At 38.5% G+C, this 22,786-nt stretch overlaps 1 protein-coding gene across 2 annotated transcripts in view; it reads left to right on the top strand.

The window, feature by feature from the left end:
* IMPG1 (interphotoreceptor matrix proteoglycan 1) overlaps positions 1–22,786 on the top strand; it is a 143,876-nt gene that overhangs the window by 6,219 nt on the left and 114,871 nt on the right. Inside the window, exon 2 of one of the 2 annotated variants that reach the window (XM_030314575.1) lies at positions 19,070–19,303. The exons of the other annotated variant lie outside the window; for it this stretch is intronic. Coding sequence (XP_030170435.1) covers positions 19,070–19,303 — 234 coding nt within the window. The remainder of the gene's footprint in view (positions 1–19,069; positions 19,304–22,786) is intronic. 2 annotated transcript variants of the gene reach the window in all.

The following is a 22,786-nucleotide window of genomic DNA, read 5'->3' as shown; positions in this document are numbered from 1 at the left end:
ACAGAACACAGTTGCACACTTACTGTCACTGTGTATGCGACCTTGGCAAATTGCTCAATCTTATAGATACCTCCCATTTATGGTTTCTCATCTATAAAACGGGAATAATGATATCAGTGTCTTCTTCATATGGTAGGATGAAGATAAGTGAAGTAATGTTTATGAAGTTCCTAGTGAGTTATCTCCTATAAAATTGCTTGATAAATGCTAGATCCTAAGATGAGTATGATGATTTCCATCACTGTTGCCACTTCTTTCTTCGTACTGAGAAGATTGAAGTCATCTGATTTCATTTGATACCTCTTTTTTCTATTTCAAACTTTCTTTCAATCTTTATCCAAACCCTTCTCCTTTTCTCTTGTTTCAGAGAGATAAGATTTCATATTTTTGCTAATGTTACTTCTGTCTACCTATGACTTTAACTCCACTTACAGCCAGTTCCCCTACGACCTTCCTCTGCCTGTCTCCTTTTCCACTGATTTCATTTTCCCAGTCTAAAAAACTTAATGCAACATTTCTCAACATTGGTAAAAACACTAGTGCTGGGGCTCCAGCTCTGAAGATTCTGATTTAGTTTGTCTGGGTGAGACCCAAGCTAGAATGGTTGGTAAGGCCATCCAGGCAATTTTATTGTGCAACCAGGTTTGAGAAGCATGATTTAGTGCCCTTCTGGAAAGATATGATATGTGGGTCATTATATTATGGGCCACCAGAGGATCTGTTTTAATCTTCCTCTCTTTAGTAAATATTTTATCATAAAGATATTTGTGGTTTGGAGGGAGTGGTCTCATCATTTAATAGAGTTGACAGGGTGGTTTGTATCCTCATTTCCTCTGTAGTGTTGTTTCAAATTTTTTAACCTTTCTACAGAAATTAGGGCTATAAGATATGTATATTTTTTAAGTTTATTTATTTGGAGGGGGGAGGGGCAGAGAGAGAATCTCAAGTGGACTCATGCTGACAACACAGAGCCTGACACAGGGCTCGATCCCACAAACCATGAGATATGACCTGAGCCAACATCAAGAGTCAGACACTTAACCAACTGAGCCACACAGTTGCCCCAGGAATATATATTTTTTTAAGTTTATTTATTTATTTTGAGACAGAGAGAACAAGAAGGGGAGGGGCAGAGAGAGAGGCAGAGAGAATCCCAAGCAGGCTCCACGCTGTCAGCACTGAGCCCACTGCCAGGCTTGAACTCACAAACTGTGAGATCATGACCTGAGCCAACATCAAGAGTCAGATGCTTAACTGACTGAGCCACCCAGGTGCCCCCAGGAATATGTATTTTTAAAAAGCTGCACAGAGTATCCTAATGCACACTCTTAAAACTCAATTAAATGCTTCATGAGGGCAGGAACCATGTCCATCTTGTTCTCAGTCATATCATCAGAATCCCCTTTTCTAGCATAAACCTCTGCTTCCTGCATTGTGTCCATGTCATTTTGTCATCTTCTATCTCTAAAGTCAGGAATTTTGGGTATCATGTAAGACAACATCCTCTTCATATCCAGCTTGTCATCGAATCCTATCAAATGCTCTGCTGATGAATGTTCAGCAACAATCTCTTCAAGAGATAAAAAGTTTTAATCATAGTGTTTGTCAGTATCCATAGTGTAAATAAACACTTTTGCCATGGCCAGTTTCAATCTACCGACATGACAACACCTAACGTGAGTGTGCACATTCGGCTCTCAGGAGCTGGGAGCCGATGTGAACCTGCTTCATCCAGCACGCCACAGCATTATCGATTTCAGCACACAACACTTCTCTAATCCAGCTTCACCTTTTCATCCTCATTGCCGTGGGACTATGGATAACAGCCTCCTCTCGTTCTGACCTTTGACCTCTCCATTTCCTATGCCCATGATACCTAGTCAGTCAGTGGCATATCCTGTCAATACTTATCCCAGACATGGCTCGTATTTCTTGAGCTTTAACTAGCTTTGTTATTCATTGTTTACTACATTCACTGCTTGGGGGAAAAGAAAGAGTAAAGAATAGAACTTCCAAATTCCCCTCAATGCCTTCAGAATGAAGTCTGGTAATTTCACTTGAGGGTCCTGGTGATCTGGCCTCCACCTTCCTCTCCAGCCACACTTGTAGAGACTGCTTGAGTCCTCCTGCCATGGGCGACACTCATTGCTTTCTGTAGATCTCCTTACCTCATAAATATACGTTAAGAATGTACAAAACGTATCTGTGACATCTGGAGAATAGTATAAAATGGTCATCTTCCAGATTAAATAATAAGCCATTGATGGTATCTTAGAAGTTCTCTGCTCTTCCAGGGTCTCTGCCCCTTTGCTCTGTGCCAAAAGTAGACACAGTCATGAATTTTGTGCTAATCATGTCATTGCCTGTCATTAGTGTTTCCAGTTATAAATGTATTCTCTAAATAATATATTTCTTGGTTTTCTCTGTGATTCTTATATTAAAAAAAATATCACGCTGTGTGTGTTCTCCTAAGACTGACTTCTTTGTCTCAACATTATGGTTTGGTGGGGGGCGGGGGGAGTTAATGTTTATTTTTAAGAGAAAGAGCACATACATGCATGAGCGGGGGAGGAACAGAGAGAGAGGAGGACAGAGGATCTGAAGTGGGCTGTGCACTAACAGCAGAGAGCCCCACGTGAGGCTCGAACTCAAGAACCATGAGATCATGGCCTGAACCAAAGTTGGTCGCTTAACCAGCTGAGCCACCCAGGCACTCCTCAACATTATGTTTTTAAGATTCATCCACGTTGTTGCATTTAGCAGACCCTGAGACAAAAGTTTACCTGTTATTCTTCATTAAGGAGTGCATTTTCAGGGTGGGAGCCTTGCTGGTAAATAGAAAAGATCTCAAAATTTGCCTCAAAGGCCATTATTAGCATTTTCCTGCATACTAAACGTGTGCGCATCTATGGACAGTGGGCGGGTCCTAATGTTTCTCATGCCGCAGCAGCAACAGAAAATCCTGGGGCAGGAGAAAACAGACACCATGAAACATCTATGAGGCAAAGAGCTGTGGGCTGTGTCTCCTGTGGTGGATCAGAGTTTATGAAGAGCTGGCCTGAGAGAGTGGTGAGGCTAAGAGGGCCTGAGATGGTGCAGGATACCACCTGTAGTCATTGTTCTGTTGATGGACTTGGCTGTTGCACTTTTGTATGTGTCTTCTGAGGCTCACAGCAGGCAGGAGGTTTCCAGAGTCTGGGACTCTCATTGTCTCTCTCTGTCCCTTCTAAGTAGGAGATTGTTGTCATGAGGCAGGTGTGTTTTCAATTTTGCCAGGTGACACCACACTGTTTTCCTAACTGTGCCATTTTGAGTGAGAACTCCTTTTGTTCCAGATACTCAACACACTTCATATTGGTATTGCCTGATTTATTTATTTAGTTAGTTTAGTTTTTTTTATTATTATTATTTGGCAATCTTTGGTGAGGAGAGGGTGGTAGTGAAATAGTATTTCATTGAGGTTTTATTTTGTATTTCCCTCATTATTAATGAGTTTCAGTATCTTTTCCTATATTGTTCCTTTTCTACAAAATGCTTACACAAAAATTGTGCCCATTTTTTCATTAGGATGTATATCTTTTCTTACTGACTTAGAACAGTTCTTTGAAAGTTATGAATATTAGTCCTGCAGTTGCATACCTTTCAAATATCTTCTCCCAGTTTGTAGCTTATCTTCTTACTTTCTTAACGGTAACCTCTGATGAGCAGACATTCTTCATTTTTATGGAGTGGAATTTATCATCCTTTAACTTCATAGTTTGTGAGGATTTTCTGTTCTGCTTAAAAAAAAAACCTTCCCTAGCTTGAAGTCATGAAAATATTCTTTTATATTGTCTTACACAAATCGTATAGTTTTTCTGTTCATATTTAAGCCACTGAAATTGATTTTGTGTGTGTGAGAGAGAGACAGAGAAAGAGAGAGATGTAGTGAAAAGAGAATTTCTTTTTTTTTTTCCATATGGATAATCAATTGTTTTAGCACCATTTACTGGATAATTTCTGCTTTCCTCTCTGCTCTGTGATATCCCTTCTCTCATGAACATGATTTTGTCCATTTTTTTATCCCTTAACCAATAGTACATTGCTTTAATTATTATAAACTTATAATAATCTTGATATCCTATAACCATGTGTCCCTGGCTTTGTTCTCGTTTTTACAGGAGTGTCTAAGCTATTCTTGACCCTCCACTCTTACATAATAGATTTTAAAATTAGCTCACCAAGTTCTACAAAGCACTTTATTAAGGAGATTGAAATTGTGTTGAATCTAAGGGCACCTGGGTGGCCCAGTCGGTTAAGCGTCCGACTTCCGGGTCAGGTCATGATCTCACAGTTTGGGAGTTCAAGCCCCACATTGGGCTCTGTGCTGACATCTCCGAGCCTGGAGCCTGCTTCAGATTCTGTGTTTTCCCCTCTCTCTATCCCTTCCCTGCTCACGCTCTGTGTCTCCCTGTCTCTCAATAATAAATAAACATTAAAAAAAAGGAAGAAATTGTGTTGAATCTGTAGATTAATATGGGAGAGCTGATACCTTTGTAATGTTAAGTCTTCTTATCTAAGAGCATGGAATATCTCTCCTTTTATTATTATCTTACAATAAAATTGCAGGCTTATTTCATTAAAGGGCTTACATATGTTGGACTTATCCCCAGCTACTTTATATTAATTGTGATCATGTAAATGACATTCTTATTACATTTTCTATGTAGAAAAATAATTGGTTTTATATCCCTTAGCTTTGCTGAAAAATCTTAATTCTGAAAATTCACTAGCAACTGTTTGGAGTTAAAATTTTTTTAATGTAAATAATTAAATTTTTTTCATTCATGAATAAAGAAAATTTGAGTTCTTATTTTTCAGTCTTTGTATGTTTTATTTTTTATATTTTCTTACTGTTCCTAGTAACCCATCCAGCATATTAAAGACAAATGGTGATTGAGCACATTCTTACCTTGTTACTGATCATAAAGGGAATGCTTTCATACTTTACTTGGGTATGATGCTTGTTTTACATTTTGCATGTTTTGTTTTTGTAAATGCCCTATACCAGGGTTTTCCTTTAAAGTTCCCTTCTATTCCTAAGAGTTTTAATCATTAATGAATATGGAAAGATAGCGTACACTTCTATATCTATTTAGATTACCAGCTGGTTTTTCTCTTTTAATTCATTAATGTAATAACTTGCCTTAATCAATTTTCAAATATTAAATCCTGAGATACATTCCTGAGATAAATCCAACTTGGTCATGACCGTTTTTCACACACTGCTGGATTCCATTTGCTAATATCTTATTTCAAATTATTGCATTCATATTCATATGCAAGAGTGGATCATTATTTTTTATCTCCTAGTTTCCTTGGCAAGTTTTGTAAGACTTTGTATGAAAATGAAGTTTGTCTTTTTTTTTAATATTTGATAGAACTCTCTGATAAAGCTAGAGAATGATATTTATGGAAAGATATTTGACTGCTGACTCAACTTTTTTATAGGTTATAATAGTAATGAGATTTCCGATCTTTTTTATATTAGTTTCGGTACCTTGTATGTTTCTAGAAACTTATCCATTTCATATAAAATTTCAAATTTATTGACATTATTCATAATATCCTCTTGTGTTTTTTCATGGCTATAGAAAATGTAATGATGTCCTCCTTTTGCTATCCTGATAGGATTGTGTCTTTTGCTTACTTCGTCAATCTTATTTTTTCTTGTTTTTCATTAGCTTTTTCAAAGGAGAAATTTTTTAGCTTTTATATTTTCTTTATGTTATTATCTTATGTTTTACATTTTCTTAATCTCTATTCTTCTCTGTTTTCTTGTATTTTCTTTGAGTTTATTTTTGTTTTCTTTTGCTAACTTCTTGAGATGGATTTAGCTCACTAATATTTAGCTTTTTTTTTCTTTTTCTAAAGTAAGCATTCTCATAAGATAAATTTACCTTTCAAATACTGATATTGCCATGTTGCCATATTCCACAGTTTTATTATGCAGTATTTTTATCATCTGGTAAAATGTTCCCTGATATTTATCATTTGATAAAAATATTTCTACTATGTAGCATTATTACTCCCTTGTCATGGGTTTTTTATAAGGATTTTTTTTTTTTAGTTTCCAAATACATGGAGATATTCTGATTGTTTTTTAAAATTGATTTTTAGCTTACTTCTCTATTGGGCTGAGAATATAATGTACATGCATTAGAATTCAGTATATAGTCAATACTTGCGTATGTTGTCCCTGTGCTTGAAAAGAAGGAATGTTTTATATTATAAATATATAACATGTTATATGTTACATATTGTCTTTATTTTAAAATGTTCCACATATGTCCATTAGGTCAAGTTTACTCATGTTTTCCATCATCTATATTCTTATTTATTTTATCTGCTTTTTCTATCAATTACCAAGCAAGATCCTTAAAATTTACCTGCTATTATTGTTGTTTACTTTCCTTATTATTCTTTATTATTCTGTCAACCTATTTTATATTTTGAAGTCATAATATTAAGTGCATAAAATTACAACTTGTTACCTCTTTCTGATGACTTTTAAACTCTTATCAATATGATATTACTCTTTTTCTTTGTAATACCTTCTGCCAAATAAGAAACTTTGTCCACTAGTATCCTGGAACTGACTCCTACTAACTTATAGGAGCCAATTACATACATCTTTTCACAAGTTAGTGCTTGGTAATGTCACGTCAGTGGCTTGAAATCAGCCATGAGAGAATATTAACACATGGAATTTGGCAAATGCTACAAATCAGGCCTTCTCATCTATCCCCAAGAACTGGTTATTAAATATTTACCAGCATAGCTCTGACTTCCTTCAATATTAATATAGCCATACCAACTTTCCTTTGGATAGTGTTAGCATGTTATTACTTTTTTCCACCCTTTTAATTTCAACTTCTCTATGTCTTTCCATTTAGATGTATCTCTGAAAACAGCATAGAGTGGGATATTTTTTTTAATGCAGTCTGACAATATCTGCCTTTAACAGGAGTATTTTGTCCATTTGCATTTAATGTGTGCCAAATATTACATGGAACATACTAATCCAAAACTGTGGTTTTTGAATTACTATCATACCCTTTTTAGGTTAGAAACCTAACACATATAGAGATTATCTGTCCAGGTTCAGGAAGTGACTCAAAAAAGCAGAATTATCTTACTATAACTTCAATCCCACAGGTACTCAAAACAAAGTTCATCTTTCCTCTCTACATGAAATAGGTCCTTGTGCCTCAGAAAGTTTAACAAGCAGAGATTTACAGCTGTTTCTGTTGATTGACTCTACTCCAATTCTGTTCTTGAGCAGTTAAAAATGTCACTTTTGTGTGGAAATATATGCACCAGTGCTATACATGCAATTCTCTCTCTACTCAGAACTTTCGTATACTCCAAGGTCAGGTCTGCATGAGAGCGCTAAAAATAGGAATAGTGTGTTTCATGGTTTGCAATATTAAAATCACAAGCAGCAAAAAAATTTAGAAAACAGAGATACTGAGCTAAATAGAACTAATTCTACTATGAATACTTTAGACATTGTAATATTCTAATAACTATGTTCCAAGTATATAGCACCCCTGGAAACACAAGGAGAAAGATATCCCATGGTCCAGCAACCCAGCACAGCTGGAACCAAAAGGAAAGTGGGGATTTGGCACATATCATTAATGTGTCTCATAAGGAAATCCACATTCCTGTTCCCTGATATTTTATAGGGCACCCCCAGCCTCTAGAGTTTGCTAACTCCTGAATTGGGGGGAATTTTTCTGTAAGCTCTTGGTAGGTCTCTATGAATTCCTGCCACTTGTCTTCTTCACCCACTTCCAAGCAGATCATGGCCTCAGTCTGCCTCTGGCTTATGAATTACCTGGTACTGTTCAAGTGTAACCCTTTGGTTTCCATGCCATTCAATATTTGCATCAAGCTGTGCTCAAGAAATGCTCTAAACTGCAATGTCCCATACATTTGTGAGGTACAATTGCAACTGGGCATCCACATATCAGACTTACTAGTAATATTCCATTATGTTTCTCTTGTCCATAACCTGTGTATTTATTTAAACTCTTGAAGGAGTTCTGGAACCTATGGAGATTGTGCCAAAAAGTATACATGATGCTTTAGAAATTGGGAAGCAGAAGAAAGGAAAAAAAGTTAGTAGAATTTAAGTTAATGGAGGGATGAGATGATTAAAAGTGGCTTAATGGAATTGGTCCCACATTTACATGGAAAGGGTAGCTGCCTACCCAGGATGATTTGAGGGGTACTAAAAAAATCCAGTTGTTAGAGAAAATGCGGGTTTCTTTTCAGCTGAAAACAAGCCTCAGCTAGGCTGGCGAGCAACTTGAACATACTTGTTCTCACCTCAGTTTCACATTCTGTTTACATGACAGTAGCACTAAACCAACTCCCTTCACCATTTGTTCAAAGTAATATACTTTGCAGTTAACCACAGCTTCTAGAAATATCCTACTTTTCTTAACTTTCAAGACTGGCTTATTTGGGGGAAAAAGGATTTTGCTGATTTTGCTTATGTATTCATATGAAAATCACTTATAGTTCTTAACATTTTAAACTTTCCTGCTAAAAGTCTCAAGTAAATTTAGCCCTCTCTACAGTAGCAATGTGTTCATCTTGTAGTTCCCACAATCTGTGACCCAATACCATGTACCTTGAGAACACTTGAGAGTCAAGGGCATGCGTGTGGTTCTGGAATTACAGTAGGGACAGTGCCCTTGAACTGGTAGTGGCTGTGTGTGGACCTCAGCCAGTGTCCATTATAAACCGATGCCCTGCTTTAGATGAAAGCAGCTGTGTTCTGAGACCTTCACACCACACACTATGACAAGTACTTCCATTGTGTTTCTCTCCTCTCCCAGGACAGAGACGCCAGTCATTTTTGACACCCCTCCCCTTCTCAATATGCCGTTCTATCTCTCCCCACAAGGGGTGGAGGAGTTAGATCAGGAAAGTTTATGCAAGATTAAATAATTATTTTTGAAAATTTCCAGTCATTGATTTGGTCCTGAAATGTTATCTACTTTCTCTCTGTGGAATTCTGTTCTTCAAATGGAGATTTTTGTTCTATAGGAATTCCAGTAATTTTTGTCTCTACTTCTGTTAATTCATTCATTAAGGCATTCTGGCCTTCTCCCTTAGGAAACATAATGGGTTCGCTAAGTGCTTATACCAGTGACTGTTGCTTTCATAACAATGCTGCCGGAAAAGCCCCATTCTCCTTTTCCTGTTGTCTGTTTTATCATCACAATATGTGTACAGTAATACTATATTGTAAACCTGCAGGGTTAGATGGCTGGAAAATATCCTTCTGGAAAAGAGTTTGATAAGGAGTGGTCCAAACGGGTTGATAAGGATCCACTTGAATATATAACCAAGAAAGAGACTGATTGGTGGGCAAAACTGAGCCTTACTTAAAATGAAAACTTCATAAGCAGCTTACAGCTGGAGGCCAACTTTGGTACAGAAAGGAAAAAAAATAAACTCTGCAGATATGACAGGGAGGTGAAGTGAACTATCATGGCTTCCAGGACGCCAGTCAACATCAAGGCCACATGGCCACCAGCCTACAACCTAAAGTGGAAAAAATACTTTTGACTGAAGGGCTAGCTTTCACATTAGCATGTAGATATGCTTAGTCAATATAATTTTAAAACAGTATATGAGGAATCAAAAGCCTAGTATTTGTGACCTGCCACTTCACCCTTGGACATAGTTGATTTTTCCTTAGAATAAATTAATGTTTTAATTTAGTATTTGAATCTAGTGGTCATTTCATTAATTTCCTTTTCTATATATTTGGAAATTTCTAAACTTGCCATAGCTATACTGGATTGCAGGATTTGGGTTAGCTCCAGGATAGAGTGGCTAAAGGAAAAAAAAAAAGATCCTCCCAATGTAAACTTTTTTTTAATTTTATTTTTTAAATTTACATCCAAATTAGTTAGCATATAGTGCAACAATGATTTCAAGAGTAGATCCCTTAATGTCCCTTACCCCTTTAGCCCATCCCCCCTCACACAACCCCTCCAGTAACCCTGTTTGTTCTCCATATTTAAGAGCCTCTTATGTTTTGTCTGCCTCCCTGTTTTTATATTATTTTTGCTTCTCTTCTTATGTTCATCTGTTCTGTGTCTTAAAGTCCTCATATGAGTGAAGTCATAATGATGTTTATCTTTCTCTGACTGACTAATTTCGCTTAGCATAATACCCTCTAGCTCCATCCATGTAGTTGCAAATGACAAGATTTCATTCTTTTTGATTGCCTAGTAATACTCCATATACACACACACACCACATTTCTTTATACATTGATCCATCAGTGGACATTTGGGCTCTTTTGATACTTTGGCTAATGTTGATTAGCATTAGTGCTGCTAGAAACATTGGGGTGCATGTGTCCCTTCGAAACAGCATACCTGGGGCGCCTGGGTGGCGCAGTCGGTTAAGCGTCCGACTTCAGCCAGGTCACGATCTCGCGATTCGGGAGTTCGAGCCCCGCGTCGGGCTCTGGGCTGATGGCTCAGAGCCTGGAGCCTGTTTCCGATTCTGTGTCTCCCTCTCTCTCTGCCCCTCCCCCGTTCATGCTCTGTCTCTCTCTGTCCCAAAAATAAATAAACGTTGAAAAAAAAAATTTAAAAAAAAATAATAAAAAAAAGAAACAGCATACCTGTATACCTTGGATAAATACCTAGTAGGGCAATTGCTAGGTCATAGGGTAGTTCTATTTTTAATTTTTTGAGGAACCTCCATACTGTTTTCCAGAGGGGCTGCACCAGCTTGCATTCCCACCAGCAATGCAAAAGAGATCCTCTTTCTCCACATCCTGGCCAACATCTGTTGTTGCCTGAGTTAATAATGTTAGCCATTCTGACAGGTGGTATCTCATTGTGGTTTTGATTTGTAGTTCCCTGATGATGAGTGATGTTGAGCATTTTTTCACGTGTCAGTTGGCCATCTGGATGTCTTCTTTGGAGAGCTGTCTATTCATGTCTTTGGTCCATTTCTTCATTGGATTATTTGTTTTTTGGGTGTTGAGTTTGATAGGTTATTTATAGATTTTTGGACACCAATCCTTTATCTGATACGTCGTTTGCAAATATCTTCTCCCGTTCTGTCAGTTGCCTTTTAGTTTTGCTGATTGTTTCCTTCGCTGTGCAGAAGCTTTTTATTTTGATGAGGTCCCAATAGTTCATTTTTGCTTTTGTTTCCCTTGCCTCCGGAAACGTGTTGAGTAAGAAGTTGCTGTGGCCAAGATCAAAGGGGTTTCTGCCTGCTTTCTCCTTGAGGATTTTGATGGCTTCCCATCTTACATTTAGGTCTTTCATCCATTTTGAGTTTATTTTTGTGTATGGTGTAAGAAATTGGTCCAGGTTCATTCTTCTGCATGTTGCTGTCCAGTTTTCCCAGCACCACTTGCTGAAGAGACTATCTTCATTCCATTGGATATTCTTTCTTGCTTTGTCAAAGATTAATTGGCCATACATTTGTGGGTCTATTTCTGAGTTCTGTATTCTGTTCCATTGATCAGAGTGTCTGTTTTTGTGCCAGTACCATACTGTCTTGTTGATTATCGCTTTGTAATACAGCTTGACAGGGATTGTGATACTTCAGCTTTGGTTTTCTTTTTCAAGATTGCTTTGGCTTTCTTTTTCAAGATTGCTTTGGCTATTCGGGGTCTTTCCTGGTTCCATACAAATTTTAGGATTATTTGTTCTAGTTCTGTGAAGAATGCTGGTGTTATTTTGATAGGGATTGCATTGAATATGTAGATTGCTTTGGGTAGTATTGACATTTTGCATTGAATATGTAGATTGCTTTGGGTAGTATTGACATTTTAACAATATTTTTTCTTCCTATCCAGAAGCATGGAATCTTTCCCAGTTTTTTGTGTCGTTTTCATTTTCTTTCATAAGCTTTATATAGTTTTCAGTGTATAGATTTTTCACCTCTTTGGTTAGATTTATTCCTAGGTATTTTATGGTTTTTGGTGCAATTGTAAATGGGATTGATTCCTTGATTTCTCTTTCTGTTGCTTCATTGTTGGTATATAGAAATGCAACTGATTTCTGTGCATTGATTTTATATCCTGCAACTTTGCTGAATTCATGAATCAGTTCTAGCAGTTTTTTGGTGGAATCTTTAAGGTTTTCCATATAGAGTATCATGTCATCTGCAAAGAGTGAAAGTTTGACCTCCTCCTGGCCGATTTGGATGCCTTTTATTTCTTTGCAGAGGCTAAGACTTCCAATACTATGTTGAATAACAGTGGCAAGAGTGGACATCCCTGTCTTGTTCCTGACCTTAAGGGGAAAGCTCTCAGTTTTTCCCCAATTTAAACTTTTGGTGTCAACCACTTTTCTTAGCCTGCTGAAGGAGCCCTGCCCATGGACACCCACCTAAATATTTCCTGCCCACCTAAATATTTCCTGCCACACCTTTCATGAGAACCTCCCAACTCATTGTGAGCCCATCCCACCATGCTGCCTCAGCCCTTCCTCAAATGGTCTCTTTTGCTGAGAAATCACCACTCTCACCATCACTCCCATCAACAAATGTACTCAACATGTATAATCCCAAACTCAAAGAAGTGATAATAGCAGTTGATTTTCCAACATTCCCTTTTCAGTATACATTATGTGTTAGATAGCGACACCATCTGGTGAGGTGACACGTTAGCATGTTGAATACACCAGGCTCTATGAGCACACATTGCAAGCCTCTAAAAAATAAAAAAAAAATTTAAAAAAAATAGAGGAAAAAAGAGAATGAAGGGAGGAAATGTTGGTACTTTTATGTGTGGTATCAGAGGAATCTTCACCCATATAGGACCTTACTTTGTTTTAGGAAAAGCAGTAAAGCCAGATCTTTCAACGACTTTTGCTGTGGAATGGAAAAAAAAAAAAAAAATGGATCAATAGCTAGAAGGGAAATGGCATCAAGAGAATCCTTTAAGTAGAAGGAAAAGTAATAGCATGTTTGTAGGCTGATAGGAGTAATCCAGCATGAAGAAGGGAAATACCAACATAGGCAAGTGATAGAAGAGTTTCTGGAAGAATGTCCTCAAGAGGTGTAAAAGGATGGGATACAGACAGTACACAAGTAAAGGAATTGGCCTTGAATAGGAATAGACTGCTCATCAAATAGTCACAGGAAGGAAAGCAGAGTATGTGAATGCAGATGCAGTCAGTGAGCAGATGCAATACTGGGCATTGATAAAGTTCTCTTCTTGCTCCCCTCATTCTTAGGAAAATGTGGAACCAGGTCATCAGCTAAAAGTGAGAATTGGCCAGAAGTGCAGGAAATCTGAGAAAAGTTGTATGTGGTTCTCCTGGAGAGTGAGAAACTCAGTGGACCAGGGAAACATAGTGTGATGCTACTTATGGATCATAAATTTAACATGAGTCTGGGGGCACCTGAGTGGCTCAGTTGGTTAAGAATCTGACTGTTGCTTTTGGCTCAGATCATGATCTCACGGTTCATGAGTCCCAGCCCCATGTCAGATTTCATGCTTACAGCACAGAGCCTGCTTGGAATTCTCTCTCTCTCTCTCTCTCTCTGCCCCTCCCCTGCTCACTCTCTCTCTCTCAAAATAAATAAACTTTAAAAAAAATTGTTAAGTGAGTCCAAATGGTTATTTTTCTCCATCCACGTTCAGCTACAAGGGTACAAAGTGAGGAGTAGGAAGAGGGCTGAATATAACATAAAGTTTTACCTATCAAGCACAATTATTCAGGGGCAAGGGAATTGACAACTTGTCATCCTAAAGAGCCAAGCAATATTAATATTCTTCCACATTGACACCCATGGTCTTAATTGTTTCTATTTATTATTATTTATTTACTCTTGGATAAATTGCAAGTACCTGGGAATGCTGACTTTACTAAAATACACTTTATGCATAACCCGTCTCCTTTCTGTTCTTTTGAGTTTCATTCACAGAGGAATTTTTTATTTATCTTTTCACTTAGGATATTATCTTTAATAAGATGACTGTGCTCAAAATCTCTGATATTAGACACTGTAGCAGGGAGAAGAAATTTAAAAGGGAGGTTGCAATAATGTAGGTGGACAGGACAAATGAAATACAAGAGAACAATAAATGAATTCTGAATATGGGGTCTGAGAAAGCTTAGTGGAAAAGGAAAGAAAGCTTAGAAACTGGCCCATGAAGGAAGAAGGAAAAGAAGGGCCTGCGATATGAGGGAACAGACAAATAGGAGATGAGCACTGAAGGGTGGAAGTACAGGAAGTCTTCCAGGATGAGCATAGTCTTGTCTAAGGACTAAGGAGAAGTGTCACGAAAGAACATGTTTAGAAGGAAAAGTAATACCAGGGAGTGAAATGCACAGACTGTTGAATAAAGGAGTTTTTATTGAGCACTTACCCTGTGCATAATGCTGTTTTAAGTGCTGCCCAGGTGGTAACTCATTTACTAATATCACAGAAGACCTGGAGGAGAGGCACCACCACTCCCCATTCTACAGGTGAGGAAACTCAGGCACAGACAGGTCAAGTGCTTCCAACTGTATAGCTAGTGAGTCACACAGCAAGGGCCCTGTGTACCACCGGTGTTATCAAAACATTTTGAATAAACAAGCAACATATAATTTCGGTTGCTACTACATTTTTCTTTCGTAAATAATGAACATATTTAAATTAAATTTAGAAAGTAAGCAATGAATATTAGCTGTCTCTCATGTGTATTTAGAAGCCCTGAATATTCAAATATATTAATTTCCATTTTTTCTTTTCCTCATTCAATGAGATGACTGTTTCCAAAAACTATTGGCTTAGACTGTTTTCCTGGTGATTAATCTACAATATAATATAGTACAATTGTATTTATTTTTGTCCAAATTCTTATTATATTGTATTCTGGAAAAGATACAGAGTTTTTGTTTGTTTTTTTCTGAAACCACTTTGCCCTTCTTTTTCTTTGTAACTCTGAACTTCACCCAGAAATAGTTGTTGATGGCAGCCAATTCATCAACATACAGGTTATACTCATGTTTTGTCACGGATTTTCTGCCTGAAAAAATTTTCTAATCTTTTATTAAATATGCTTCCTTTTTATAGCAGGTCATTCAACTATCAATTCATTCTCGTTAAACTTTTACCTATTCTTTCTAAATACTTATATAAATTAAAAATATCAGACACATGAAAATACATCCAGAGAATCAAAGTTCAGTTCAATTTCAACATTACTATTTATGCAACATGGAGGACAGCATCTAACGTGATCTCATTGCTTTACCAAAGAGTGCTTTCATTAGCACCAATAAATATCAGCTCTTTTTACCTCATTGAAATCTGTAACATTCCATGTTTCAATCTTTAAATTTTGGGTTTATTTTACTTGAATTCCTTGGGAAAGACACAGACTTTGTAAGTGTGGCCTCTTCTATAAATATTTTTGAACACAGGTAACCCTTAGTCTGTGTTCTCAGAGACTTTGCCTACCTCTTTTCTAGTGATGACTTAGGGTCAAGACAGGCAGAAGATTCTGATCCTTGCCCAAGTGATAGTATCATCACAAATGATCCCCTGTGGTCATTTCTATGTGTCTAGAGGAACACAGGCTGAAGTGTCTATTACTCATGTGAGAAAGGACACCAGAGAAAGGTGGAAGATGGTTAACCTAAAGTAGAGAAATGCATAGCATAGAGGAAATATGAGGCACTGTCAACTTGACCTTTGCTATTCCAGAGGGCAGAGATAGGACTACTGTGCAGAAGCTACTGGAAGGTAATTTTCAACACAAAGAATTAACTAAGTAGAGATTTTTAAAGTGAAACAAAGTGCTTCGTAGATGAGGGAGACAATCATTTGTAGGATATTTGCCATGGGTCTCCCTTACCAAGGAGATATTAAAAATTCAGTGACCATATAATGTATTTTCCAAACAGGGATACATTTGAGAATGAAGGGATAGCTCCAAATAAACCAGGATATCCCAAGCAAACCAAGTCTCACTTCACCCTAATTCACCCTCATTGTTGATCACTGGCTATGTGTATTTGACATGTGAAGAATAGGGAAGATTGATCCCAGTGGGGAAAAAGGAACAGGTCAGAGCTCATGGGATTCTGGGACACAGAGCAAATCTGGAACTTTTTCACCTCCTTCTAATCCTATCCTGGTAGAATGAAGTCCAAAGACCTGGATCAAGCAGTCCTATGTGAGCAAGCCTGGATATGAGCAAAGTGTTAAGATCCAGAAGAATCCAAGTAGGAACAATTCCAGGACAGGGGCACTGTTCCCAGAGCCAGGGTGGAGTAAATACTATTCCCAAAGCAAATTATTCAGCGGGTTCTAACAGCATAACATTAAAAAGCAAGAACAGGTGGCACCTGGGTGGCTCAGTCGGTTAAACATCCCACGCTTGATTTCGGCTCAGGCCGTGAGCTCATGGTTTGTGAATCAAGCCCCACATCAGGCTCTGCGCTGACAGCACAGAGCCTGCTTGGGATTTTTTCTCTCCCTCTCTCTCTGCCCTTCCCCTGCCCACTCTCCATCTCTCTCTCTCTTAAAATAAATAAATAAACATTTTTAAAAAACAAAGTAAGAACCAGACCAACCCCAAAGGGCAGCATATTGTAGGGGTGACAAAGTGGAAACCAGGACCAACATTACAGGCAGGCACTGTGAGAAGATGTGCAGGATGAATGAAGAGTACAGTTTCCCAAAGCATGGTCTGTGCTTACCATACTGGATAGACTTAGAATTATCTAATGACCCACATTTTTTTTTTCTAATCTTAGTGGCAAATGAATTGTAATTACAAAAACTTTTTTCTGTGACCTACACTGAAATCTGTGAGTGTGTGAAAGGTTATTAGAAATTAACATTCCTAAACTAAAATTCCCATTTTACCAGCTTCAGTGAGCACTGTATACTCAGCTCCTGTCTCCTTCTTGCACTTGCCAGTGTTCAGTGGGCACCTTCCACTCAGCCATGCAGCCAGTCTAACTCAAGGAAAATGGCCTCCACCTCCTCCACAGTTAGAACGAGCCACTCAGGGTAATTTCAGTCCCCTACTCTGTGATCACTCAACTCAAGCCAATAGCACTGGTATGTCCCTTGGCAACTGGTATTGGTCCAGGCATGTGGCATAAGTCAGCCACACTGTAGGGAAAGGTTATTTTCCAAAATGAACAAGGGCAAGCATGTTTAATTCAGTGGAAGCCAGCCTACAGATATAATCACCGCGTGAGGGGACTGAACAAAGAGAGTGAGACAGTGGCAGAAAGGCAGAGTCAGAGCTTTGTTTTCACCAGGCATTCCTCACCATTAGCTTTCCTTTCTATGTGATAATAACTTCCTTATTGTTTAAGCCATTTTGACATGGGTTGTCTTGACTTGTCCCCTGAAAATGCTCTTACAGATCCTTAGAGCAGTGGTTTCCCAAACCTGCATGCATATTAGAATCACCTAGAGACCTTCAAAAGTTGCTGATGCCTGCATTCTACTCAGAGATGATGATTTATTGGTTAGATGTGTGGCTGGGTGAGCAAATTAATCCATAAGCTCCCTTTCTTCCTGGAGATTCCTGGGAATTTATCACTGTCCAAGATTGACAGAGTACTCTAAGATGCCTCAAAATGACAGGGGCGCCTGGGTGGCGCAGTCGGTTAAGCATCCGACTTCAGCCAGGTCACGATCTCGCGGTCCGGGAGTTGGAGCCCCGCGTCAGGCTCTGGGCTGATGGCTCAGAGCCTGGAGCCTGTTTCCGATTCTGTGTCTCCCTCTCTCTCTGCCCCTCCCCCGTTCATGCTCTGTCTCTCTCTGTCCCAAAAATAAAAAAAAAATAAAAAAATAAAAAAAAAATGACAGAGAATATGTGTTCCCACAGGACTCAGTCCATTCCCTGTAATGAAGGAGGGACTTTTATGCTTTGTGGCAAGATTTGAGTTCCTCCGCAGCTGCCCTACTTGGATTTCTGCTTGATTCCGTTGTCTATGCCAGAAGATTAGAGTTTGAGATGCTTCTTTAGTAAAATGGGAATAGAAGTCTCAGTAAGCCACATGGTTAGGGTCTCAAGGGGCCATAGTGAGCGGTCCCAACTGTTCATCAATTATTCCTTTCTTAAGTGGAAGACATGAAAGGAAAGAGGTGGAGTGGGAGAGAGGTAACTGAGATCTGACCCCTATTAACATGCTCCAACACCTCCAAGCCTCAGTACCCTACTGTGTGATAAACCCAGAAACATATAATCTGTTTCATCAACACAGTAGAGTTTTGTGAAATAATATGACACCTAGGAAAAAAATCCGAAGTAAGAAAGGACTCCGTGAATGTAAGTTATTGTTACAAGAGGTCCAGAGAGTTAAAAATGAAGTGTAGACCTTACCCTAACAGACACAGCGGTGCCAGCAGGATGAAATGGCTCAGGGAGTTAAATCCTCTGCCAACCTGATCTCTTCATACTCCCTTTCATTCCTCTCACCTCTCTCCATAAAATATCAAACTTGCTCTGTAAAGTTGACTCTAAGATGTGTCCTTGCCCCAACTCACTTTCCACCAGATTGCTACCAGATTGCCACCCTCTGAGCCCCGCCCACAGAAATCCTAGTGCTGCCATTCACAGGCGGAAAGGTTGTTTGTTGCATTTCTCCCCCCTAGGTTTTTAGAAGCTCTCCACTTCCTCATCCAGAGTGTACCTCTGGGTACCACAATGTGCTATCTTTCCCCACTTGAATTATAATGTCTATCAAAAGAGGCATCTCTCAGGAGGCTTGAGTGCTAAGTGGGGAGTGATTTTTAGAGATGTGTGGGAAATGGTTTCAATATTTGGCAGTTCCTAAAGGCAAGATGATTTGAGATGTTGTTTTTTTTTTTTTTAAATACACTTGATCGGCTCATTATGCTATTCCCTTATTTACGAAAATGCCTTGTCACTGGAATTCGGCAGTTGCTCCAAAGTAGAACTTGAATAAACCAGAAGATTATAACTTTTAGTTTGTTCCATTCATTTATCATATGTTTCACATATATCAATGTATATATTCACCAGGAATCAATTTTTCTTTTACAGATCTCTCCATTAAAACATACCATTCTGAAACTAAAGATGTAGACAATGCCCCAAGAATCAAAACAACTGAAAGTACTACAAAAATGTACCAAGTGTCAACCATGAAACGAATATTCGATTTGGCCAAGCATCGACCCAAAAGATCAACATTTTTCCCAGCCGGGGTTAAAGTCTGTCCACAGGAATCCATGAAACAGATTTTAGCCAGTCTTCAAGCTTATTATAGATTGAGAGGTAAGGAAAGAGATGAAACCTGTTTAGCCTCTCATTCTTTTTATCCCTTCCTTTTCATTCAGTCATACATTGTCTTTAGCCCAAAACTTCCAGAGTCTCTCATTTAGTCACAAGAGTTACAGAAATCAGTCAAGTGATTACCTGAGAGTAATGAATAGTAAACACTCAAAACTATGGTAGATGTCTGCTCTTATGTTTAAAATGATGTCTTGTGCAACCCAGAACTATTAAGGCATTTAATGAGTCACCAGGGGGCCTTGGCCTCTGGGTATTACCACTTTGTTTTATTTTTGCCAAAGCCCAATATTGAATTTTAATGTTATCATTGTTAAGTAAGAAGCACAGAATGATTGCAACGTCAGGAATCTGAGCAAGTTGATTTATGACTTAGGATTTCATTTTTCAAAAGCAACATTACAATCCAGATGCTCTCTCCTTTCTTGTTGAGTTTAAGTTGTTTATTGCTGACCCAGCAAAAAGTGCTGAAGTTTGGAAACCTGGAGGCACATCCAAAGTGCACAGGAGTCACAAATTAACAGTGGTTACTGAGATATAATGCAGGGATGTTATCAGGATTTACAACACAATGACTGTGATTTCCAGCAGAGTTAAAGTACAGTTTTCACCCCAAGACAGCATAACAGAATTCTTGGGGCTTTCTCAGAAATCATGATGGACTTCAAGCATACCACAGCCATCAGTGGCTATCCTTGTCATTCACTTACTACAGATGAAAAAGTCCCCATGGCTTCTTCTTTAAATGAAAAACAGAACACAAAAAAGAACCTTTAGTAGATACCATTAAATCCCCCAGGTTGCTCCAAATAGTGCCAAAATATCTAACTGAAACCTAAATGCAATTCATCTTCCATGTGAAAGTTGAGGAGGTTTTCTGATGTCCACCTTCATTCATCACATTAGATAATTGTTTCCATTCCTAAAAAGCACAGTCAATCTGCTCTATTTCAAGCCCATTAACTAGTGCATGCTGGTTCAATTCTAGCCTGTGATGTATTACAAATTATGACAACAGAGAACCCATTTCATGATACTAACATCCTACAAAATTCTTGAGTATTTACATCTGTAAAATGTACAAAGATTGAGTTAGTCTGGGGAGTTTTTACTGGGTTTTGGAGGTATAACTGTCTCAAAAATATCAAGCCTTATGTTCCTCATATGTCTTATTTTATGTGGAACAGATATTTGCTTTCTGACAGAAGCCATACCCACAGAGAAATGACAAGTACTGGATCACAGTCAGAAGGAGAACTCTAATTATAGGAAACAAAGTGCACTATATTATTATGCTTAGGTCCTAGCATAGCACCTCTGCATAGCAGTTTCTGAGTAAACGCTTATTGATGGACACAGGAAGCAAATAGGCCATTGGGCATGCGAAGAAAAGACAATCATGTATAAACCATTCATTTTGAATGTGTTTACACATTGATCAGATAATGGCACTGGTATATTTCATGTTATTTGTTCATGGATGGAAGTAAAATACATAGTATATGCATCACATTGAATATGAACACAATACTGCTATTTTAAGGTAACTTCTAATTCTTTATGACATTCACAAATAGGATTCATCGCAGGTATTTAGAAAATAGGCTACTTATTGCTATAACCAAGTTTTTAACTCTGAATTGTATCCCTAACTCTTTGTTCTTGATTAGGTTTGCCATTTGCATTTTTGCTTTCCTGGATGAAACAAACCACTGTTTTTCTCCCCGTGGCAACAGCAGTCCATTATCTTTATGGCTGCCCCTGGGTGGTATGAAATTTTACTATTCATCAGCATGGGTTCTTCAGTCTAACAAATTGGTTCACAAAGAAACAAGAAATAAGACCTAGCTACAACGTGGTATTCCTTTGACAGAGTTACCCACTTACCATTTTTGTTGCTGCTTTTACAAAATTATCTTTTGACGTCTTTCAAACGTAGGAGAGAAAGCTTCCACATTCATCAAATCAAATGAAATATTGAGATATTTGTTTTTCCAATACTTAAAGCACCACAAATGAATGTGTTCTGAGCCTCATGGTAGAATCATAAACATGCTCATCCCAAAGCACAAATGCAAGACCGCAAGTGTTTCTGGTAGTCCCCCAGGGGAACCCTGGGCTCCTACCCAGGCAAACTCCCTGCTTTTGATTTCCTCCCTTCAAACCGCCTACCCCTCTCTGTATCTCCCTCTTCCCCCTCTCCATCCTCTGCCTCCCCGTCTTCCTCTTCCCTTTACACCTCCCTGTCCCCATTATCCTCCTCCGCCTCTTCCTCTTCCTTCCCTTCTTCTTCCTTTTCTTCTTCTTTCTCTTCTTCTCTCTCTACCTCTCCCAACCACAAAAGCTAGATCTTCCTTCCACATTAATTTATGCCTTAGAGAAAGTTTAAGATAGAATCTTAGTTCTTCCTTCTCCATTTGTCATCCATAGATCAGCCATATCACAAGCATCTGGCTACTTGTTAGAAATACAGACCTACTTTCACCCCACCATATCCACGTCCAGAATCTGTATTTTAATAAGATTCCCAGGTAATTCATTTTCACTCTAAAGTTTTAGAAGCACTGGTCTAGAGAATATCTAGCCAACACCCCCATTGTACACATTTGAAAAGTGAGGTGACATGCTCAGTCAGAGCCATCATTGGTGGCAGAGCAAAGTTAGAACCCAGCATTGACTCCTACTCCAGTGTGTTATCTCTCCATCTAATGCATACCCAACCCTGTGGTGGACGTTTTTACATACCATTGGTCTAACCTGATCTTTCCAAATGTAAATAATTATCCCAGGGCATGCCTGGCCTCCAGGACACATGTTCCCTAGGGTTCTTCCCACATTGCCAAACAGCCTACCATATGCGATTCAAGAGAAAGACTGAGACTCTGTGGCCAGATTTCAGGCATTGGCCAGCCACTGTGGGAAGGCTAGGGAGGCAAGGTTCTGGATTTGCCTAGAATCCCTTTGGAAATCTCTTCTGGTAGATTCATGGAAGGATGATGCAGTAAGTTAAATAACTTAACAACTAAGTTAAAGGGTTAGAAAAATCCAGCTTTCAGAAGTTTTCAGACTCCTCCCAGCCCTGAGATCCTTAAATGCTTCAACTTTCAAGGGGTTCTTCTTATGCTCCCTTGGTAAGGATAAGGGGCTTTCCTGGTAGGGCATGCACTGTGCTCCTGTTCTCCCAGTCACAGAAGGATTCTGCACCTCCTACTTTGTGCTTAAACTTCCAAGAGGCCAGAAAAATGACATCAAAGCAGTCACAAAAAAACCCTGCTCCTCAAAAAGTCTAAAGAAAAGCTACTGGTCCCTGTTTCATCCTTAACTTTTTAATTACTATAAACTACAATGCCTCAGGGAAATTATTTTTTTTCTTTTTTAGTTCAAGTTTTTATTTAAACTACAATTAGTTAGTATATGATGTGATATTAGTTTCAGGAGCAGAATTTAGTGATTCATCACTTACATATA

This window comes from Lynx canadensis, chromosome B2 (assembly GCF_007474595.2).
Source record: "Lynx canadensis isolate LIC74 chromosome B2, mLynCan4.pri.v2, whole genome shotgun sequence".
Taxonomy (NCBI): Eukaryota; Metazoa; Chordata; class Mammalia; order Carnivora; family Felidae; genus Lynx; species Lynx canadensis.
This window is presented reverse-complemented; position numbering and strand designations above follow the sequence as displayed.